At 37.7% G+C, this 23,730-nt stretch overlaps 1 protein-coding gene and 1 long non-coding RNA gene across 2 annotated transcripts; both read right to left on the bottom strand.

Annotated features, from left to right (window-relative positions):
• Positions 1–2,238: 2,238 nt before the first annotated feature.
• LOC136827813 (proteoglycan 4-like) lies at positions 2,239–3,863 on the bottom strand. Its single transcript, XM_067085273.1, has 2 exons — positions 3,752–3,863; positions 2,239–3,149 (listed from the first exon to the last, which is right to left on the bottom strand). The coding sequence occupies exons 1-2, from the start codon at positions 3,861–3,863 to the stop codon at positions 2,239–2,241; spliced, it is 1,023 nt and encodes a 340-aa protein (XP_066941374.1).
• A 3,953-nt stretch (positions 3,864–7,816) lies between these two features.
• On the bottom strand, positions 7,817–11,172 carry LOC136828413 (uncharacterized). Its single transcript, XR_010850034.1, has 3 exons — positions 11,046–11,172; positions 10,496–10,681; positions 7,817–10,254 (listed from the first exon to the last, which is right to left on the bottom strand). It is a non-coding gene; the product is annotated as an uncharacterized lncRNA (long non-coding RNA).
• Positions 11,173–23,730: the final 12,558 nt, after the last annotated feature.

The following is a 23,730-nucleotide window of genomic DNA, read 5'->3' as shown; positions in this document are numbered from 1 at the left end:
AGACTGTGAGGCTCTTAGTTTTCGTTGTTGTTGAAGACTGCGAGGCTCTTAATTTCGGTTATTGAAGACTGCAAGGCTCTTAGTTTCGGTTATTGAAGACTATGAGGCTCTTAGTTTTGGTTATTGAAGACTGCAAGGCTCTTAGTTTTGGTTATTGAAGACTGCATGGCTCTTAGTTTTGGTTATTGAAGAATGAGACTTAGTTTTGGTTGTTGCTGAAGACTGAGGCTTTTAGTTTTGGTTATTGAAGGCTGAGAGGTTCATAGTTTTGGTTATGGAAGACTCGGAGGCTCTAAAGTTTGGTTATGGAAGACTTTGAGGCTCTTAGTTTTCGTTGTTGCTAAAAACTGAAGATTGTGAGGCTGTTAGTAGTTGAAGATTGTGAGGCTGTTAGTAGTTGAAGATTGTGAGGCTGTTAGTAGTTGAAGACTGTGAGGCTCTTAGTTTTGGCTGTTGTTGAAGACTGTGAGGCTCTTAGTTTTGGCTGTTGTTGAAGACTGTGAGGCTCTTAGTTTTGGCTGTTGTTGAAGACTGTGAGGCTCTTAGTTTTGGCTGTTGAAGACTGTGAGGCTCTTAGTTTTGGTTGTTGTTGAAGACTGTGAAGCTCTTAGTTTTGGTTGTTGTTGAAGACTGAGAGGCTCTTCGTTCTGGTTGTTGTTGAAGGCTATGAGGCTCTTAGTTTTGATTATGGAAGACTGTGAAGTTATTAGTTTTGGTTATGGAAAACTCGGAGGCTCTAAAGTTTGGTTATGGAAGACTGTGAGGCTCTTGTTATGGAAGACTGAGATTCTTAGGTTTGGTTGTTGAAGACAGAGATTCTTAGGTTTGGTTGTTGTTGATCATGAGGCTTTTAGGTTTGGTTGTTGAGGACTGTGAGGCTCTTAGGTTTGGTTGCTGAGGACTGTGAGGCTCTTAGGTTTGGTTGCTGAGGACTGTGAGGCTCTTAGGTTTGGTTGCTGAGGACTGTGAGGCTCTTAGGTTTGGTTGTTGTTGAAGACTGTAAGGCTCTTAGGTTTGGTTGCTGAGGACTGTGAGGCTCTTAGGTTTGTTGTTGAGGACTTGAGGCTCTTAGGTTTGTTGCTGAGGACTGTGAGGCTCTTAGGTTTGGTTGTTGAAGCTTCTTTGTTGTTGTTGAAGACTGTGAGGCTCTTAGGTTTGGTTGTTGTTGAAGACTGTGAGGCTGTTAGTTGTTGAAGATTGTGAGGCTGTTAGTCGTTGAAGATTGTGAGGCTGTTGGTTGTTGAAGATTGTGAGGCTGTTGGTTGTTGAAGATTGTGAGGCTGTTGGTTGTTGAAGATTGTGAGGCTGTTGGTTGTTGAAGATTGTGAGGCTGTTGGTTGTTGAAGATTGTGAGGCTGTTAGTTTTGGTTATTGAAGATTGTGAGGCTGTTAGTTTTGGTTATTGAAGATTGTGAGGCTGTTAGTTTTGGTTATTCTTTGAGGCTGTTGTTTTTTATTGAAGAGTGTGAGGCTGTTAGTTTTGGTTATTTGAGGCTGTTAGTTTTGTTATTGAAGAGTGTGAGGCTGTTAGTTTTGGTTATTGAAGAGTGTGAGGCTGTTAGTTTTGGTTATTGAAGAGTGTGAGGCTGTTAGTTTTGGTTATTGAAGAGTGTGAGGCTGTTAGTTTTGGTTATTGAAGAGTGTGAGGCTGTTAGTTTTGGTTATTGAAGAGTGTGAGGCTGTTAGTTTTGGTTATTGAAGAGTGTGAGGCTGTTAGTTTTGGTTATTGAAGAGTGTGAGGCTCTTAGTTTTGGTTATTGAAGAGTGTGAGGCTCTTAGTTTTGTTATTGAGGCTCTTAGTTTTGGTTATTGAAGAGTGTGAGGCTCTTAGTTTTGGTTATTGAAGAGTGTGAGGCTCTTTAGTTATTGAAGAGTGTGAGGGGCTCTTTGTGAGGCTCTTTAGTTTGAAGTTGAAGAGTGTGAAGAGTGTGAGGCTCTTTAGTTGCTGAAGAGTGTGAGGCTCTTTAGTTGCTGAAGAGTGTGAGGTTCTTTAGTTGCTGAAGAGTGTGAGGTTCTTTAGTTGCTGAAGAGTGTGAGGCTCTTTAGTTGCTGGTTCTTTGTTGCTGAAGAGTGTGAGGCTCTTTAGTTGCTGAAGAGTGTGAGGCTCTTTAGTTGCTGAAGAGTGTGAGGCTCTTTAGTTGCTGAAGAGTGTGAGGCTCTTTAGTTGCTGAAGAGTGTGAGGCTCTTTAGTTGCTGAAGAGTGTGAGGCTCTTTAGTTGCTGAAGAGTGTGAGGCTCTTTAGTTTTGAAGAGTGTGAGGCTCTTTAGTTTGAAGAGTGTGAGGCTCTTTGGTTGCTGAAGAGTGTGAGGCTCTTTGGTTGCTGAAGAGTGTGAGGCTCTTTGGTTGCTGAAGAGTGTGAGGCTCTTTGGTTGCTGAAGAGTGTGAGGCTCTTTGGTTGCTGAAGAGTGTGAGGCTCTTTGGTTGCTGAAGGGTGTGGGCTGAAGAGTTTGGCTCTTTTTGAAGGGTGTGAGGCTCTTTGGTTATTGAAGGGTGTGAGGCTCTTTGGTTGTTGAAGGGTGTGAGGCTCTTTGGTTGTTGAAGGTGTGAGGCTCTTTGGTTGTTGAAGAGTGTGAGGCTCTTTGGTTGTTGAAGAGTGTGAGGCTCTTTGGTTGTTGAAGAGTGTGAGGCTCTTTGGTTGTTGAAGAGTGTGAGGCTCTTTGTTGTTGAAGTTGTGAGGCTCTTTGGTTGTTGAAGAGTGTGGGGCTCTTTGGTTGTTGAAGAGTGTGGGGCTCTTTGTTGTTGAAGATTGGCTCTTTGGTTGTTGAAGAGTGTGGGGCTCTTTGGTTGTTGAAGAGTGTGGGGCTCTTTGGTTGTTGAAGAGTGTGGGGCTCTTTGGTTGTTGAAGAGTGTGGGGCTCTTTGGTTGTTGAAGAGTGTGGGGCTCTTTGGTTGTTGAAGAGTGTGGGGCTCTTTGGTTGTTGAAGAGTGTGGGGCTCTTTGGTTGTTGAAGAGTGTGGGGCTCTTTGGTTGTTGAAGAGTGTGGGGCTCTTTGGTTGTTGAAGAGTGTGGGGCTCTTTGGTTGTTGAAGAGTGTGGGGCTCTTTGTTGTTTGCTCTTTGTTGAGTGTGGGGCTCTTTGGTTGTTGAAGAGTGTGGGGCTCTTTGGTTATTGAAGAGTGTGGGGCTCTTTGGTTGTTGAAGAGTGTGGGGCTCTTTGGTTATTGAAGAGTGTGGGGCTCTTTGGTTATTGAAGAGTGTGGGGCTCTTAGTGTTGGTTATTGAAGAATGTGAGGCTCTTAGTGTTGGTTATTGAAGAATGTGGTGCTGTTTATTTTGATTATTGAAGGCTGTGAATCTCTCTATTTTGGTCTTTGAAGACTGTGAATCGCTCTATTTTGGTCTTTGAAGACTGTGAATCTCTCTATTTTGGTCTTTGAAGACTGTGAATCTCTCTATTTTGGTCTTTGAAGACTGTGAAGCTCTACTTTGGTCATCGAGGACTGTGAAGCTCTACTTTGGTCATCGAGGACTGTGAAGCTCTACTTTGGTCATCGAGGACTGTGAAGCTCTACTTTGGTCATCGAGGACTGTGAAGCTCTACTTTGGTCATCGAGGACTGTGAAGCTCTACTTTGGTCATCGAGGACTTTGTCATCGACTCTGAACTCTACTTTGGTCATCGAGACTGTGAAACACTACTTTGGTCATCGAGGACTGTGAAACTCTACTTTGGTCATCGAGGACTGTGAAACTCTACTTTGGTCATCGAGGACTGTGAAACTCTACTTTGGTCATCGAGGACTGTGAAACTCTACTTTGGTCATCGAGGACTGTGTCACTTTGGTCATCGAGGACTGTGACTTTGGTCATCGAGGACTGTGAAGCTCTACTTTGGTCATCGAGGACTGTGAAGCTCACTTTGGTCATCGAGGACTGTGAAGACTGGTCATCGAGGACTGTGAAGCTCTACTTTGGTCATCGAGGACTGTGAAGCTCTACTTTGGTCATCGAGGACTGATCACTTTGGTCATCGAGGACTGTGAAGCTCTACTTTGGTCATCGAGGACTGTGAAGCTCTACTTTGGTCATCGAGGACTGTGAAGCTCTACTTTGGTCATCGAGGACTGACTTTGGTCATCGAGGACTGTGAAGCTCTACTTTGGTCATCGAGGACTGTGAAGCTCTACTTTGGTCATCGAGGACTGTGAAGCTCTACTTTGGTCATCGAGGACTGTGAAGCTCTACTTTGGTCATCGAGGACTGTGAAGCTCTACTTTGGTCATCGAGGACAGTGAAGCTCTTGCTTTTGGTTACTGAAGACTGTGGAGCTCTTGCTTTTGGTTATTGAAGACTGTGGAGCTCTTGCTTTTGGTTATTGAAGACTGTGGAGCTCTTGCTTTTGGTTATTGAAGACTGTGGAGCTCTTGGTTTTGGTTATTGAAGACTGTTGAGGATCTTGGGTTTTGGTTATTGAAGACTGTTGAGGATCTTGGGTTTTGGTTATTGAAGACTGAGGATCTTCTCTGATGACTTGTGTAGATCTCGGGCTTAACACTGATGTGCAGGAATATCTTTGTTTATATAATTTGGTTATCTCCATTGGGTTTAGCATAAATTTCGAGAAACGTACTTCATGACTTGAATTGTAGCACGTTACTGAATCAGAAATAACCTTCGTATAACTTTGTTTATAGAAGGCTTTGATATAATAAAATTTCAAGAAAGTTTGTAATATTCCTTACATCAACTAAACTTCATTTTGCCAATGGGTGAATGTAAACTGAGCACAATGTAATTTAAGGTTACTGTCCTAGCTAGTATTGTGAGGATGTGCAATGTTGAATATTAAATTTAATGGCAGGAAATTGATCCTTCATTACTGCTGAATAGTCGCTTGCTTTACTGTGGGGTTAGTGAAAGGTAGTTTTAAGGTTCTGATAAGCTATATGGGTTTTTTATTCAGCTAAAGGGTAGTGGAAGTTTGGGAGAGCCATTTTAATTTTGTATAGGTATGATTTGAAGAGGAAGACTGCAAAATATTAGCATTCTAGAACAATGTTTGTATCTGCATATTCTTGCGCACTGGGGGTGTAGAAAATTTGGGAAACACTTGGCAAGCATTTGGCAAACATCTATAAAAATCTAATAAAATTCATTAAACCCAAAATAAATTTACTTGGTCGCGTATGACCTTGATACTGATGAAATTTAAATTCCAGTGACAGCGGGTGAAGACTGATTTGTTTGGAGGCATATATTTTTGAATAGGGACTATTAAGATAAGCTGTACTTTTTTTTCTTTGTATAGTTATGGTTAGTAAAATTTTGCATAGTTACTAAAATTTTGACTTGACTGTTAAGAAGTTTAATTATTACGATGAAACTATGAAATTTGAGAATGCATTAGTTTATAAAAAAATTTTTTGGGGCCAGAACCCATTCCAGGAGTTAGTACTGGTGTTTATTCAATGCCATGTTTTTCTGGTGTCAGGCCTTAAAATTGGGCATTTCTATAAAGAGAAGTGTGCTCTATTAGGTCTATTAAAGGTCATAAAGCTTACTAGGTAAGGATGATAGCACTTTGACTTGTAGTATGCAGTACCCTAAACAATAATTGACAAAAAAGCTAAGTATTAAAAGCAAAGGTCCATTTATTGGAATCAGTTAACCTCAATTTAGTATTGGTATTTTCGGATTGCCCTGAAATTCTAAAATACAAATATTCCTTGCACATCAGTTTTAAGTGGCTGAGTACATGGTTTAGGTGTGAACGTATTCTGAGAAAGTTCTGCAACTTATCGCGCTGATTTTGCTTGAAAGCTTGTAAAGTGAATATCTTCCTGTAAATCTGTATAGGTTGACCTGAACTTCCTACATTGCTTGACTTTGACTTAAGTTACTTAAAAGCACTGGATTCCCTCTACAGGAGGCTTTAAGTACAAGTGATGTTCGTGGTACTCCTTGGTAATCGTGGTTTGGTAGTAAATCTTTAATTCGCTTTTAATTGATTGGTAGTTTATCGTTTCTAGTGAGGTCATTAATAAATACATTGTGAATTCCTGACACATTTTTTGTACTTTTAAGACGTAAAGATTAATGGCTTTTGAATGTTAGACTTTGGATTTTCATTTGTGTGGATTATATTAATTGCTCATAAATTTTTCCACAAGTTTTACATGAAAAAAATGAATTTAATGCTGGCATTACTGCCGTCACTTGAAAATTTTAGCCAAAATACTATGATGTAAGTGTATGCGCTGTAGTTTCCAGCGATTTTATTCATATCTGATAACGAAGGTAGGCAAAAACTTAATTAGGATAGAAAATTTAAGGATGGGTTGCAGTTTCTTGCAAAAATTCCAAGAAAACCTAAAGTGTATAATTAAAGTATAAAAAAGAGCAGTTTAGTTAAGTATAGAAAAGAAATACGCAGGAGCAAAATAGCAGCAAAATATTAATTTGAAGCCGAGGGTATGGAGATTTCTAGGTAAACTGTTAATAAGTCTTAAGTACTTATTGGGGAATAGTGTTCCAATACTGAAGACTGGTTCTGAAAATAAGGAACAAGCTGTCAGCCTGATGTATCTAACTTGGAGGATACTAGACTCGTCACAGACAAAATTATGAAGCTAGCAAATAAAATTGGATGAGCTTTAACGAATTGTAGCTTTTAGCATAAAAAGCAAATCACTGGCGTACTTTCAGCCCGTTCAATCCTTGAGGCAGTGAAAAGTTTTGAGTGGCTGGACAAAAAGATCGCGGTCCAGAATGCAATAAACAAGGATATTAGGGTAAGACTGGGAGGAAACCTATTTGAATGGAGCAGTGGTTGAGGGGATGGGCATTAGCATAGAATTGGGAATGGAGGTAAATAAAAAGGTTAATAGGGTGCAGCCAGGGGCCAAAGATTATAATGAAGCAACTAATTACTTGTTCCACATATTTGGCAAGTAGGGCAATATATCTGAGGGCATTTGACAAGGTACAAAATTAGGTAATGGCAATGGTCACTGATGTAGGTAATGTAGTAGGTAATTTGTTACACTTTAAGAAAATTGTAGTTATCAATGAGATGCCCCTTGCTGGCAAAGTATCACAAGTGCTCCCCAGTTAAAGTGCACTGTTGATAGCTCGATCCATGTTAGTGACTAGGAAACAAGTCCGATTAGCAGAGTAACAGAAGCAACATAGGTGTTCTCAGGTAACAAACAAAACTAGAGAGACCTCAATCTGTAATCTAACTCTAGGACTATGTACCATAGAACACCAAGGACAGTGACATCATCATCATACTAGGTAGTCTCGTGTTGAAACTAGCACTAGTTGAGGGTTTCTGATAGTATCGCTAGCAGCCAGTACGCAAACGAATTAAATGGAGAAGTCAACACAATTTTTTTATGTAGACACCAGGAATATCTTGCAGTGCTTTGTTGAATTCGCTTTTCAGTAGTTTCGACCAGGGGTTAAATTAGGGATGGCATGAAATGAGTTGAATGTAGGTATTGAAATTTTTGAGGCTTTAAGTTAAATTGTCTTGTGGAAGCAGAGTTTGTAGGTGCCCTCTTGTTAGTGTCCTTTTGTTAGTGTCTTGGTGCATAGTAAGTTTGAAAGAGTACAAAACTTGGACGATTGCTTGTACATCAATAGTTAGACCTATCTCCTTTTTGTTAGTTTTTTCTGTAATGGCTTGTCCTTATCTGGGACTTTAATCATGGTAACAAGGCTTGTGATTGTGGTTCACACGGTTTTTGTTTCATACATATTACGTGAAGCAAACTTGGTTGTGTTTTCGGCTCTGCTGCACCATTCTGTGTACACAGTTATGTAGTCGACCTGGCCGTATTATGTATATGAGTAGTAAAGTTCAGAATTTTATTTGAGTAGTAAACTGTGACTTGGGGCAACAGTTATTGTTTGAAAATTGTAATACTTAACCTGCAGGGATATTATAAGGGAATACTCTTGAAAAATTGGTGTGTTGTCTTCCGTAACTTCCAGTATTCACACGTGAAATTAAGTAATAAGGTTGTCAAATGTCCCACACGTAAACTTGAATCTTGTACACAAAACTGAAGTATTTGCCTTTATGTATTTGCCATTATCATGTTTGTGGGAAAGAGCTTTAAAAATCTAAGAACTTTACATTTACAGATGTTACATAACCAAATGTGTGAAATGTGTAAATTATGGACTGAGGCTGGTAGTTCTGTATTTTTGATCTTCCAGGAGTTTTTTTATGACGTGCCATGTGATTTTTTGTGATAGTTACCAATAGACAAGCTATGTTTAAAGGTATAAAAATGTTGAGTAGGGGAGAAAGTGGTAATATGGACCACTTTATTAAAACCAATTTTAAAGGCAAACTAATTTTAAATTTTATTTTTAGGCAATAACTCTTAATTCAAAGAAACCATGTAAATGCCAAGAATGTTTTATTCAAAAAGGTAGGTCTTTGCAAATGGGTTGGTAATTTTTAACTAAAAATGGCTAACTTTTTTTCTTTTTTGTGAATAAAAAAAATAAAAATTCGACATTTTTTTCTTTAGACACGAGCCCCAGCCCTGACAGACTAGGCACTGCACCCATTTTTTCTTTCTTGATTTGGACTTCGTGAATTTATTTCTTTAAACAAAAAAGAGCATTCTGCGTCTTCGCTTCTGGAATTTACGCTCCCATAATTTCTTCTAACAAAATTGCATCGTCATCTGACATTTTTTCATAAAGCTTGTTTACTTTTCGCACTTTACACCTTTCTCTTTGTTGGTGGGACTCCGTGCTGTTTGTTGACGCACCGATCTTTTACTTCTTCACCTTTGGTTATTTCTTGGGTAGCTGCTTTCCTCCGTCCAACTGCATTTTTTTTTCTAATGAGGTCTTTAGTGCCTCCTTACATGGAGACCATATCAAAACACATGCTTTCAGACCTTTGCGACCTCTGTCACCTTCCTCTACCTGGGGAAATGTGTGGGGAGATAACACACTGTAGATATGGGAATACCTGCTGCTATTGATGGACTCGCTACTATTGATGGATCTGCTGCTGTTGGTGGAATCTGTCGAGATCTGTTATGTCAGTTGCCTGTGCTTCGTGTTCAGCCGCAATGAAATCTGCCTCGTCAAAAACACCCCTGTCGAGTGGAAGATTCCAGTACATTTTGAAACCTTTTACTGCTATTGCCCCTGTCTGTACTTTAAGATATGACTTCCCAAACTTCTCTGCAATATCATAGGTGTCCATACCAGTAGTTCTCAGTGCCTCTGAGACGACTTCGCTATAGTATGCCTTTAAGCGTCCCATGAATGCACGGTTAGTAGTTGAAGCATGTGAGTAGTGTGAGGTGGCAGATACACAAGGGTAACACGATGTTCTCTTGCTTTCAAAATAACGTCGAGGTTTCTGGTATGGAAATAGTGGCCGTCCAGGATAAGCATAACTGGGGTATTCAGATGAAGGCTTACTGTTGTCAATGAAATGGGAGAACCAATCAGTAAAAAGAGGACTGAACCCAGCCTGAAGGATGGCACCGCCCCACAGTTCCAGAAGTGCTCCCTTCATCAGCCTGTCTCATCCAGTTGGTGCGGGGGAAGATGATCATGGAAGGCACAGAGTCCCCCTCCTGTGCTCATGCATGCAATGATGGTCACAAGACTCGCCTTCTCTGCAGCAGTGAGAGCACCTATCTCTCTTTTCCTTCCTTCCAACATCATGTGGCAGTTTACTCTGAACAATACTGAGGCCAGTCTCGTCAACATTATAGATACGATAGGAGGTTGTTTCTTCACTGGGTATTCATTTTCCCACAGATCAAAGAAGGTCATTGCGCTCTCTGTTGAAACCAACTGCTGGAGGAAGTGAAGTTCCTTCTGGTTTCCTGACTGGTAACTTATCCTTGTGTGTCTGTGCATGAAGTGGTCAAACCATGCCCTGCCAGGCTATTTAGTTACCGAGTGGATTTTTCTTATCCCATTTTTCTTTGCCAGTTAAGCCATCCGCCATATGTCATCAATTGTAAGTCCATAGCATTTCCTCGCCATTAAAATGCAATCTTCTACGAGATGCTCCTCGATTTTTACAGAAAGAGTAGGCTTTCTTCCTAACTTTTGGTTAGCCATGACATTTGGATGAACAACACGTATACATTCTGCCACCCCACCTTTCTTGATAGGGTAGCTTTAGGGATTTGAAGCACCTTGCAGCTTCATTCAATTTTTTTGTGCCTTGACGGACTGCTCTTATAGCCTTTAACATGTCTTCTGCCTCCCATTTTTAGCTTAATCCCTTCTTTGTTGGTCCTAATTTCTTCCTTGGCATAGCAACCTAAAAAGAAAAGAAAGGGCGGTAATATGAAACAAGGTACAATAAGTGGTTGAAATATAGAACAGGCTGTTTCATAATGCCACCCCAAGCCATTTCATGAATATCCAGCAGAAATTCTAGAACACTAGTTTCTAGAAAACTAGCTATACCATTTTGACAACTGGTCTTATACCTAATAAACACACTATATTGCATACCTCACATATATTATTTATATAGTGTAAACAAAAGTGAATCTTACCTAGAAGAAAGTTTCACAGAGCAAAAAGTAAAAAGTCATCTCACAGCCCCTGATCTTGAGCTAGTGACTTCAGAGTACTCTGGTGGCATCAGGTGGAAGTAATAGATATATGGTTGACTTAGTTACCCAACAGATGGCAGGCAGATCAGGCGAGATGTTGCCTGTTTCATATTGCCACCTTCTCCCCTATAAAAGGACATAAGAATAAATCGGCTTATTGAATTCAGCTGAAGTTGAACCTGAAAAAAAAGGACTTGTGAGTGTTTCTTGCGTGTTGGCCTTAAGTCCTTGATTCTAAAGTGCTAGTGCTTTGCAATATTAACAACAAATGGAAATAAAATCCAAAATTTTGTAATATGTATAGTAGTATTTTCCAGTAATATATTGTGTAATATGGTGATGTAAAGTACTAAGCTAATGGTATCATCACTGGTCACGTGGTTGACTTATCATTATTGGGCTTTTTTTATAAATGATAAGAAAACTGTGAACTTTTTAAAAATCACCAATAAAACAAAATTAAAATGGTATGCGTCCAGAAATTTCTTACACAACGATGACCGGCCTTTGGAACTTTTAAAATATGAAGACGACTTCCTCTTACGACGCTCATGTGATCCACAAAGCAGGAAAGTGTGAACGAGAAGCATTGCTGCTGTGGCCCCAGGTTACCTGTAAAATAATAGGACGAATCAGTAAAGTGCTCTGCACCCACAAACACAGCACAGTAACGCAAATAACGTAACGGATAACAAAGCAATTCAGCCATATAATCGCGAGCTGAAACACTTTTCATACCGCATGTTAATTTTATACCCTGGGAGTTGGATAAGTTTAACAAATACGACGCGCTGTATTACAATTGAACAAGCATTAGTCACTTGATAAAATCAAATTACAATGCAACTGAAATCAACTCAAATACTGCAAAGAAATGAAGGGACTGTCTGCCTCCCTGTCTGACATGTCTGCAAGCTAATTTGTAACTCTACTTTCGAAGCAGAGCACTAGAAATTAACAGTTCTAGCTAAGTACCATACAACCAATCATGGTTCAAGAGGGAGCCAGTCCATTATCTGAAAACACTGTCCAAAGAGCCAAGAGAACGCTTCTCTAAAACTAAACAGACAATTATTTAAGTTTGATAAAGAGAGATTGTCAAGTAAATTTTCGAAACGACACACACACAAACACACACACACACGTTTCTCTCTCTCTCTCTCTCTCTCTCTCTCTCTCTCTCTCTCTCTCTCTCTCTCTCTCTCTCTCTCTCTCTCTCTCTCTCTCACCGACAGACTTGCATAGAATGTACTGACTGTGCCATTTAAAGAAAGAAAGAAAAAACTTACATTTAGCACCAACTGAATTTCCATTTACAATTTCATAATCGTATTTCCCAAATTTACTGCAAATATCTCCCCCATTCTTGCACGATCTTCAACATCGCACCTGAAAAAATATATAAAATTAGGATCTTAAAATAACTCCCATGATTTAATCTGCTTTGGTATATTTTTGTCAAATTCATTATTCCACAATGCTGGTTGGTTTTAGAAATATTAACAAATCACAGACAGGAACAGGTGGTAGTTTTGGCTGCTTTATCAGCGTTTTTTCTTCTAATTCCTCCATGGATGCGGAGGCCAACTTATTTCAACATTTACACCGGCTTCATGTAATTTACGGAATGGATTTGATTTGATCAAGGAATTTTTAGGACAATCTTAAACGATTTCCGACGCACTTCTCGTCACTGAAATCAAAATTTCTGCGGTGGCATGTTCGTAAACTCAAATGCTACCACATTACAGATATTTCTGCTGTGACAACCAAAAGGCATTACTGGGTCAAAAAAATGGCTCGTTTCATTAAGCGATATTGCAACCAATTCAACTATATAAGATTTCAAGTAGTTAGTATACTTTCTACTGCGTGTAGCTTATGATGCTCAGAGGTATGTGCAGAACTTAATGGAAAGAAGTGATATAACTTATCCTAATATACGTATTTCTGAGGAGGGCGAATATCTAGTATTGGGTGATACGTTTGCATTTATTGCCACAACAGAAATTCTGTTTGTCCTTACTGGATACGGTGGCGAATCATACAAATGCTTTGAAGGAAATCACATCATTGTCGAATGTGATTTGATTGATTCTTTAATAACCTTCATGTAGTTACTTAGCCACTGTATAGGGAAGATGAGTTTGACCACTTCCATTCTGATTTTTGATGACCACCTCAACACTAAACAGAATCAGAGCCATTCTTTATGGATTAAATCTAAGCGTTGTTGTATAGTATTGCCAGATTGAAGAGCCATATACCTGATTTCCAATCTAAAGTGCATGAACAATTTGTGTGCATCATCAGGGTTGTAATGTCAGGTCCCCAGAGTTGCTTGTGACAGCATTTTATTATCTTGGTGCATTTCTCATTTGGCTTGTCGGAAGATTGTTTCGTTATGTTGCGGTTACAAGGGGGAATAAGAGAATTCTGAAACACTTGTGAGAGACCGTTTCCAATTCATATCTAACCGATAGTAGTCTACCAATAATGGAAACTGAAATGTGCGGTCTGTGAGAAAGTTATGAACAAACGCTGGTGGCCTTGAATACTGTAGTTCTGTAACGTTTCAATACACCACTCTCCAGATAGCACAATATGCCTTTTAAGTATCCAAAAATATGGCATTTATAACCATCGAATAAGGTCTACTTGACAATGAACAGTAGATAGATCTATTTTTGTTCGTTCCTCCCCGAGTTGAGGATAGTGATCGTTTAAATATACCAAGTTATCTGGTGTCAATCTTTTTTCCATCACTTTACACCAACAACTTGCATTATAGCTTGATGGATTGCTCTATCTTTGCCAGGTTTTATGAGAGCAATCAAGATTCGGGGTTAGTCACAGAATTACTATATACAGATGTTGGCTAATGGGGCCAGGAGACTGATCATTTATGGCTAATGGGGCTTTATGTTCGATCATTTCTAGTTCTATTGTATAAGAATTTAAAACAGTCATAAACACTCTTCCGTGGATGCTCATTACAATGTCTTGAGAGTTTTCCAAGTCTATTTCGATAAAACGGAAGTGTCATGAATTAATTGCCCACATTGTATGGAAAGGTATATCATGATTATCTTCTGATCGATTCATTAACTTTGCTAAATTATCGCAAAACTTTTGAACTGGTGTGCCGTGTAGTATGAAATTATTTTTCCTTTATCACTTCCTTTATACTTTCGCTGGTAACTGACTGCATATTGATTTTAATGTTTGACACTTTTTTTTTCGCCAAGTGACAGGAGGGAAGGCTTTGAGTCGACATACTTTGTGGTCATTTCTATGAAATGGGTGAATCATTTCTGCTAATTTTTCAAGGCCTCAGTGCAACCTTTCTTGTTACTAGAAGCGATTTGCGATACAATTATGTGGGCATTAGTAACGAACTGTGTAATACAGCTATTAATTTCATCATGGCCTCAAAACAGATCATATGGAATTTTTCTAGTAAATACAATTCATTTATCCCAATCTTTTATCATAATGATAGTGTGGATAAAAAGTAATCTGGCTGGATTTTTAGTAAAGTTATCAAGTGATGATTCCTATAAATCATATCAACATGCCTGTCAAATCTGTTCAAGTATGGAGCATTGGAAAATGACAGCTGATGGCGCACTGTATTGATAAGCGTTAGAAAAATACGAACGTCGGTGATGAGTTTAATAATCTCGAGAGTTTATTAATCTCGCTACTTCAGTAAATCAAACATACTTTAAGATTAGCTATATTTATAAAACGAATGTTTATGTGGCCATTTGCCTAGAGCACGACATGTTTTTTTTCTTTTACAGAATATTGACATGGACACTGGGTCGTGAAATGTGATTTTACAATGGTAGGAAATTGCTGTTCCATTCATTACCAATTTTCATCAGGTTAATATTGTTCAATGTCTTGGTGACAAGACTTGGGATCATATCCTGATTACGATGCTTTTAGTTCACGTAGATGGGCTCGTTAGAAATCACTTTACATTTTACTGGCCGTTCTCATAGGGTGTTTGTGCCAATTTTACTGTAAAATTTTCGTTATTCAAACATTTATCATTCATTTCCTGAGTTTCGGCTGGAGACTTCATATTTGTGTTTCAAGTGTTTTTGTTATGTGAGCATGGGCTCTTACTCCTGGTTAAGCCTTACGTGCAATCTTTACGTGGAGTGTGATTGAAGCCTAGCGTGGATCTTCAGTACTAAGCCCTAAGGGCAGACAAATTACACCCTTAAGATGTAACGTAACTTACATAGCCTCTGGAAGAGAACAATTTTTCCAAGCAGTTCCCTAAAAATTGATTTGCATGTCTGGTTCACCGTTCGTTTGTGCTGATATACTGTGAGCTAAATTGTTGATTACATCGAATGTTCATTATTCACCGATACTAGGAAGTGAATTTTGTTCTCTCATGGAACAGTTGGGGCATCTACATTTACATTTTATTTCACAGACTGAAGTTTTTGAGGTTAGGAGTTGCCCTTTTTTCGATCTTACTGAATTTGTCACCACTTTGAGGTTGAAATTTCTTTCTAGCTATTTTTAATGCTTTATCAAGCTCTTACCCTGTATCTTGTAGTTGTTCTTATGATAAGGAATGGTAGAATCTTCATGTACTATTATTATTATCACTAGTGGTGGACACTGTATTACATGTTAAATTTTTCCAAGTTTTTCAGGACTGGTCATCTTAGGTACTGATACTTCTTAAAGTTCTGGTTAAGAATTGTTCCCCTAGGTTCTTGGTTTTTGTATTACTTTTTTGTTTCGAATTAGTGGATTACCCGATTGCTTAACTGTTATTTACTGAACTAATTTTCAATATTCTGGTTACATACCTATTCTATACATACATTTTTTCTGATGGAACCACTTACTTTGAATCCCAATTTGACTTTTCCAGAGCAATGAGGGTAGCCAGCATGACAAGGCTGAGGAGGATTCAGGGTTTCAGGTCTATGCCTCTTTTGAAGTAAAAATTAAAAACTTGTCTTGTCACCATTACATCTTGATGCGTTCTGACTTGGGTTAAACATGGCCTTATGGTTTCCAGTCCCACCCGCCTCTGAAAAATATTAATATATACACACCTTTGCAACGAGAGGTATTAAAAAACAGTTGTTTAATTTGTATTAAAAAACAATTGTTTACTTTGAAAGACTTTTCAATAATTTATAGAAACTAACAGGAGAACAGACAAACATTCCTTCCGTTATGCATTTTATTTAGTAAGATGATATTGTGTTAGGGTTATCTGCAAATAAACAAATCATATAAAACTGTACCTATAGAGAGTCGTGTCCCATTCGTTCTGCATCTTGTGCGACAGCCTAATTGGACTTTATAACAACGCTGTCCTCGTGTCTCTTGGGGTCCTGAAATCAAAATAAATCAAACTGCAATTTATAATTTATTACCTAAAATTTCTATTAATGCCAGTATACCTCATTATTGGGATAAAAAATGAAAATAGGTTGTGGGATTATCCCAATGAAAATCTCTGTCAAAGGTGTTTTTAATGACATGGCTATACTAATGTTGGGTTAATAATTAACTGCGGTCTAACCAACAGAAATGTCATTGGCTCTTGGGTTATCAAGGCCATATGTGGTTAATTTCTAAGGATTAAAATACAGACATCTGTCGACGATCTACCCAAATGGCTAAAACAATTAGCCACTAACTCAAGAGGTCTTTAATTGTTTTTTGAAATAACAAAGGTAAACTGCCCATCATAAACTTTGAGGTGTGGCCAGACTGAAAAACTAACTGATGGCCACACCATTTAGTCAAAAAATCTTTTGTGTTGCCGTCGTTTATGGTTTCCGAGACCTTCATTTACACGTGGTTTCGCTTTGGAATAGGACCCACTGTGCAATGTTTCTGACTGATATTGATACTAATTTGAGATTATAGATTTTTAGTTTAAAATTAACAACAATTTTAAAGTGAATACTCCTATTTTACCATACAATGACGTATCTCATGAAAAAAATTAGGTTTCCAAAAAACCAACTGGAAAGGTGTTTTTAAAGACAGTTTTACACTTTGAAAATTTTAAGAAGTACAGGAATACACCTAAACTATAATCGGTTGTCATCTGTCAACAAGCCCCAGTTAAAATGCCATCATGATTTTTGACAGACACCATTTGCCCCTAAACTTTCTCCATTTCCAGCTACGATCCTATTTTTATTCACAACAAAATTTCAGGTGCTGCCATCGGTAACTTTTTTTCACAACAGTATCAGAATAAAATTGCAATGTTTCTGATTTTTTCTCACTTTCAGTTATATATTATCTGACATTATCAAACATTTTAAAATAAATAACTCCCTTTTACCATAAAACTGATAAATGGTTTCATTTAAAACTATGGGCGACAAATGCTTATACTTTCCATGTGTTTCTCTTTTCAGATTTATTAATCACGTCATGTGTTTTACTGTCTTTGCATTTAGAACAAGATGACCTGGAAATCTTACACATCATTGTATGCCTTTCACAGAATATATATCTATCTTTTATATGCCATGGAACAAATCTTTCCATCGACTACTTATGCATAAAATCCTCAAGGGCGTTTCTGATTGGGAGTGAGTCGGTAACTTTTTGTCTTATAAACATGTCGAGAATAATAAAGGGGATGGAATGCTTGAAGTTTGGTCACAGTACCAAGTGGAACAAATTTAAAACAGCAAACATCGAATAAGGGATGGACCAAGCTATCATCCGTTGACATCAAGCTGGGATAAATTTTAAAAATAGGTTACCCCCTGGTCTGATTTGGGCGAGTCCACATTTTTAGTCACTAAGCCAAGGAGCTCTGGTAGTTCTCAAAACAACAACAAAAAAATTTTTTTCCAAGTCTCACGATTTTTTCTATCAATTATATAGATATTCTATTAATCAATTTTTAAATGAATTAAAACTGTATAAGTTAATAAATTGTTAAGAATGTTTTGCGTAAATATTACATCTATTTTTATGGTTCCTTTAGTACTCAAGGACTATGTGAGCTGTCAGTGTCCGTTAACGAAGTGCTCAAATATAATAGTCTCCTTTCAAAAACAGGTTTTCTTCGGAAAAATATGTTGCGGAGGGGGAGGGAGTGTGAGAAAACAAGTGAAGTATAAACGAACAGCAAATATCATAAGTGGACCAAGTATTGACTCTATCGGGATAGTTTGACCTTATTTGTAGATTTCTGACAGCACCCAAACCTTGATCATTTCAGTATTTTTTTCCAAGTGAACGAAGGGTATCAACAATCATATTTCTATTAATAATACTTAGATTAAGATAAATTTTTATTAGACAGTTGCTGCCTGATTTCCCAAAGCTGTTGACCGGGATAGGGTTCCTTTCATATACTCTGATAGACCTTTCCTTTCCGTTAACGCCAGGTGCTCAGATATAACCTTGAAAACCTAGTTTTCTTATAAATGCTAGGTAGAAAACGTGCCCTGATCTGTATTCTCCGAATGGCACGGGGCGACTTTTTGAGAAAAGGCGGTAACCTGTCATTTCGGCGACTTTAGAATGACCAGGCCGTGCAACAATCATCTTTGTCGATTTTACCAAACGTGAATATATTGAAAACCTATTTCTATCAAACAACGTCAAAGAATCTCCAATTCCTCAATCTGGCCCTCGCACCTGGCCATCCTTAGGCTTGAGGGAATGGTGTAAATTAAACATGCATTCAATAAAATCAAAGTTTATCATTCATCCAAACTCACAATATTTATAATCATATTTGGCCCGTGGCAAAAAAAAAAAAGTTATGAAATATGCTGAACCTTTGTATTTATGACCAAACGAAGCCTGGTGTGGACTAACATTACGAGATGCTCTATCGATCACGACAGGTCCTGGTTAAAGTAACTGACAACGAACTCTAAATCATACTATTTCTAGAAATGAACTCTTACTTTATGACTCAAAAAACAAAATGCCAATATTTACTGGCAAAATCTTCAAAGTGTTTTAACAGATCATATAAAGGAAATTTAGCATTGAACATTTCAGATTGTGACAACAAAATATGGTCATCTGCGGTTTTATTTACCTGAAATTTTGTTCCATACACCCTCATAAGCAAAAAGTGTGAATTTACATCCTAAATCATAAAAAGTTCAATTACTAGGGAAACAATTGTCACTTTTCAATATATATTTTACTCCATTTCACATTATCAAAAAAAATTAATTGGTTGAAGTAGTTCCCTGTGGTTACTTGAGGGTTAATAACAGGAAAGCAAAGATGCTGCTGTTTCAATTCCACAGAAACATTAAGGCGAACCAAATCCTCTCCCATGTACCGTGTAAGATACTTAAAAGGTGTTAGGCTGCGTTAAGCTTTGTTCGATGTCCAGACACGATCAAAGTTGACTTTACCCGCTGTTTCTCAGCTCCTGACGTCACATCGAACAAAGTTCGATCTTGTGGACGCAGTCTTCGGAAGATACACTGCAGAATTTAAGAAAGTCGTTTGTCCTTTTGTTTATCTACGTCAACTGAAAACTTTAGTAAAGTTGTCTCCTCAACCTAATCCTCAACTATGAAGTAACAGCCAAAAATGGTGACATTGGCGTATGCATACTACAAACTACCATGGCTTGTGAACAATGCTTAATTTTTGCTTATATGAAGTTACCTGAGACAATGCAATACCTTGAGACGACGGTAACGAATCTGCTAGGGCTTAAGCACAAATCAAGCAGCACTATAGCACAGCACACGACATTCAGTGTGAACGCCGAATGCATGAAAAGTATGATATGTACGTGAAGTATGAGAAATATTCAAAGATAACACTGCCAAAAAAAAAAAAAAAACTAAGGTCTATAATGAGCCTGCACCGAAAACATTCCACAACAAAAGAATAGGCTTCACCTTGATTACGCTGGAAAAGATTTTTCGTGCACAGGTAAATTTAACGAGTGTATAGATTGTTCAAACCACCCACAGGCCCAACAGAACACACAGGTCACAGTAGATGCCTCGAATGATCATTTCCAACCTAAGAATGTTGCGAAAGGAGGAAGGTTGTTGTTTAACAAAACTGCTCTGATTACACACGTTTAAAATACAGTACATGGCGCTCACATGCGATTCTAGTGAACTAAGGTAAATTATCCAGAGAAAATGTTATTAACTTACATAAGACACTATTTATCACTATTTTAAAACAGCTATGAAAACAAGGAAAAATACAGTACATGGTGCTTACATGCGATTCTAGTGAACTAAGGTAAATTATCCGGAGGGAATGTTATTAACTTACATAAGACACTACTTATTACTAGTATTTTATAAACAGCTATGAAAACAAGGAAAATAAGTATATTACTTTCGCAAGTATAAGTGTATACGCTAAAGTAATCAGGGGAAAAACGTCTGCAAAAAAGCATTATCGTGTTGAGAAATTATACACGCAGATATGTTATAGGTGTTGCAGAAAGGGCTATTATTCAATATTTGAGAAGGACGTCAAACTTCAGGCATGAAATGTGACAGCTGTGAGCATTAGGATACCTCAGCTGTAAACGCAAGGCTTAAGTAAAATTTATGTAGTATTTTTAAAGCGTTGACAGCCAGCAGCATAATGTAAATACGCAAATAATTTTGTTCAAAGTAATTCCATAAATATAAGTATCATGAATACGAAAATCTCACTAAATAAATAATAAGACAGAGCAGCTGTTTGTTACGGTTATGGGAGAAAGTGGCCTGCAGGGGCAGACCTAATTTAGTCGTGGTACTGCAATAATAATAATAATAATAATAATAATAATAATAATAATAATAATAATAATAATAATAATAATAATAATAATAAATCATCAATAATAATAATAACAACAATAATGGCCTCCTAATTTTACGACTTTAAAAAGTTAAAGGGCATTCTTTGGGTACGGGAGCGGCATAGGATGCGTTACGATGTAGTCATTACACCGTTTTCTAAATCCATTTGGGTAGTGCCCTACTGGGTCAGAGATTATAAATGTTCTGTAGAATTACTGTTAAGTTATATGCATTGCTCATACATTTAAATGGGTTATCTCTTCTGGCTACAATTCTCAGCGCAGTAAAGCTCATCGCCTCAGTAGTCCATTATCCTAATACAACGCCTCTGCTACGATTTAATCAGCAAAAATGGATTAAATAAACTTATGTATAAATAACCATCAAGGCTCAGTCCACGACTTTACGTCATGACAGAGAAGTTGATACTTTAAAATGCAAAATTCCCACATAGTTATAAGTTCCAAAAGACTTCTCAAAACATTCTTTGATAGTTTACGTAACCCTTGGATAGCTGCTGTGAACGAGCGGCCAACTATAGTTCACGATGCAAATTTAAAGTTATAAATTATTGTACACATAGTTTTAACCTTATACCCAAATACATCATTTACATATTATACCTCTGTAACCAACTAGCTGTCCAAAAACGAGATACCTAGCCAAAATGACCATTAATCAAACTATTGAACAAGGCCCCGTTCTCATTTCTCATCGTGAAATCGTATAGTGATGATAATTTTATGGACAGCTACTATTTTAAAAGCGAGCTTAACAGATTAGTACAAAAAAAGGAGTACCACAAATTTTACAAGCACACGGAGTTCTCTCCATTGTTTCTAAAGCAGATAGGCCTACCACGATCCAAATGTCTATTAACTGTGAGGGCAACTTCTTGGATTTTCATTATCTGCAACACGAAAGGCATATGCACTCATGATGTTCATACTCTACAAAGGCAGTCAATGAGACCATTTACCCCAGTGGACAAACAATGGGATACAAATGTTTAGTTTTGTACTGGCCGAGTATTCCAGTACATTAGAAATTACTACCAACATTTGGATGGCTGTAAGTTCATGCTATAGTGTACAAATACATATAAATTACAACACGGGGTTCATTTGATTTCAATCTTAATGAAGTTACAAAGCACCTAAGGTACTAAATTTTGCCCAGTTTTTGAAATACTAAAACCGTAAAAGTCTTTAGCCCCGTCTACCGGCACCAGTTTGCGTAGCTTCTGCCTATTTTAATTACAGACATATTAATATGAAGCAAGAATCTAACGGCTTTAGAATTTCGAGTATTCTGTTACATCCATAACATTTGAGCCTAGGAATAAAAACTTTCCATAGCTGCTCTGCAAAACTTTGAAGTATATTACTGATAAATACTAAAACTGAACAATGAAAACTTGACCCTAATAAACCGCTCTAGCCGAAAATAACTCTTACAGGAATACAACTGCCAGGTGATAACCGCTAATATCTTCTAGACGGGTTGATAAAAGGCCAATAACAACAATGCATCCCATATTTTTCGACCGAACGCTGAAAACCCAGTTGGAGATTTCCTTCCGCCCAAGGTCTCTAGACCTTGCTTCCGCCTATCTAGGGTAACCGGCAGTGCTAAAGTCAACTGTCCTGGGCAAATTAATGTTATCCATTTGATAACCTAAGAAATATTTCTTCACGATACATCAAACATTTATTTACGTATGATCACATAATTTGTACATTATTTAAAGTTTCTTACCTTTACCACAACTCCATGAACGTACAGTATGTTACCGATGTTACCGCAGGGAGATCACGTCCGCGAATGGGCCTTCCTGGAATAATATGGAATTCCGAGTGATTCCAATATTCCCAGAAAAATACTTTCCGTATTTCAATTTTTTAATTCTTTTAATATTTTTCAACTAACTTTGTCTTAAGACTTTTCATATGTAATTTTACATACCTTTGTTTAAAAGGTTAGATAATATAGTGGATTTAAGTAAAAATCTATTCACCTTGCCTGCCTTTTCGTAGAGTTTCGATGTTTTCTTTCGTGGGCTGGTTTAAAGGGGGTTGGGTGGGACCAGGACCTGGGTGGGGCAGGAGTGTTATTAGTGATGGTTAAAAGGTGTGGTTAACAAGAGTCTGCTTGTTCCTTTTAGCGAGATTATCATCGAATGGTTTTAACAATGAGTTCGAACTTTGCATATAAAATTAAAAAGGAAAGTACACTGTTTTCATGGAATTGTACGCTATATACAACAACAACAACAACAACAACAACAATAATAATAATAATAATAATAATAATAATAATAATAATAATAATAATAATCCCCTACTACTCCCTTCCTGGGATACTTCCAGAAAATGCTGTTCTTCGTAATTCAGCTGAATATGGATGATGAGGCTACACATGGACACACGTCCTTGTAGGCTCTTTTCGAGGTAAATACCTAGATTACCTCGTTGTGGTTAAGGAATGTATTTTTGTCATGTGATCCCCCCTCCCCTTCCACCATCTCTCTCAGTTAGTGTGCATTTGCAGTACTTTAAACTCTTTCCTAACACTCTCTCTCTCTCTCTCTCTCTCTCTCTCTCTCTCTCTCTCTCTATATATATATATATATATATATATATATATATATATATATATATATATATATATATATATATATATATATATATATATATATATATATATACACACACACACACACATACGGTATAAATATATGTGTCTGAGCTGCTGTTTCCGCCATATAACTTACAGCCAGTCAATCTTGAGTTGCTAACATTCTTTAGAGTTTATTATGCCGTGATTGTTTGCAACGTCACGGCCGACTTTAGTGTCAGAGTATTCAAACAATGAATCAGATTTATTTTTATATTTTATGGTGATAACTTTTGACGTTTTACGTATTTCTCAAGACTTTAGCCGCAATGTTAGAAATAGTCTTTGACCAACCCACCTTTCTGGATCTCAGATTGCATGAACAAATACAAAAGCAATGTTAGTGGAACTAGATAAGAAACCTGCTTTAAAAACGGTAAAAGATCAAGAGGTTCAGCTTAGAATGGAATGGAATATAGAGTTTAGGCCAAAGGCCAAGCACTGGGACATATGAGGTCATTCAGCGCTGGAAAGGAAATTGAGAATAGGTAGGTTTGAAAGGTGTAACAGGAGGAAACCTCACTGTTGCACTTTGAAATCATTTTTAGGAGAGGGTGGATAGCAAGACGGAAGAAAGATAATATGCATGGCAGTACATTAAAGGAATGAAAGGGGTTGCGGCTAATGGCCGAGGGTTGCGGCTAATGGCCGAGGGGTTGCTGCAAAGAGCCTTTAGTAATGCCT

Source organism: Macrobrachium rosenbergii, chromosome 42 (assembly GCF_040412425.1).
Source record: "Macrobrachium rosenbergii isolate ZJJX-2024 chromosome 42, ASM4041242v1, whole genome shotgun sequence".
In the NCBI taxonomy this organism is placed as follows: Eukaryota; Metazoa; Arthropoda; class Malacostraca; order Decapoda; family Palaemonidae; genus Macrobrachium; species Macrobrachium rosenbergii.
The sequence above is the reverse complement of the archived record's forward strand: the minus strand, read 5'-3'. Positions and strand labels throughout refer to the sequence as shown.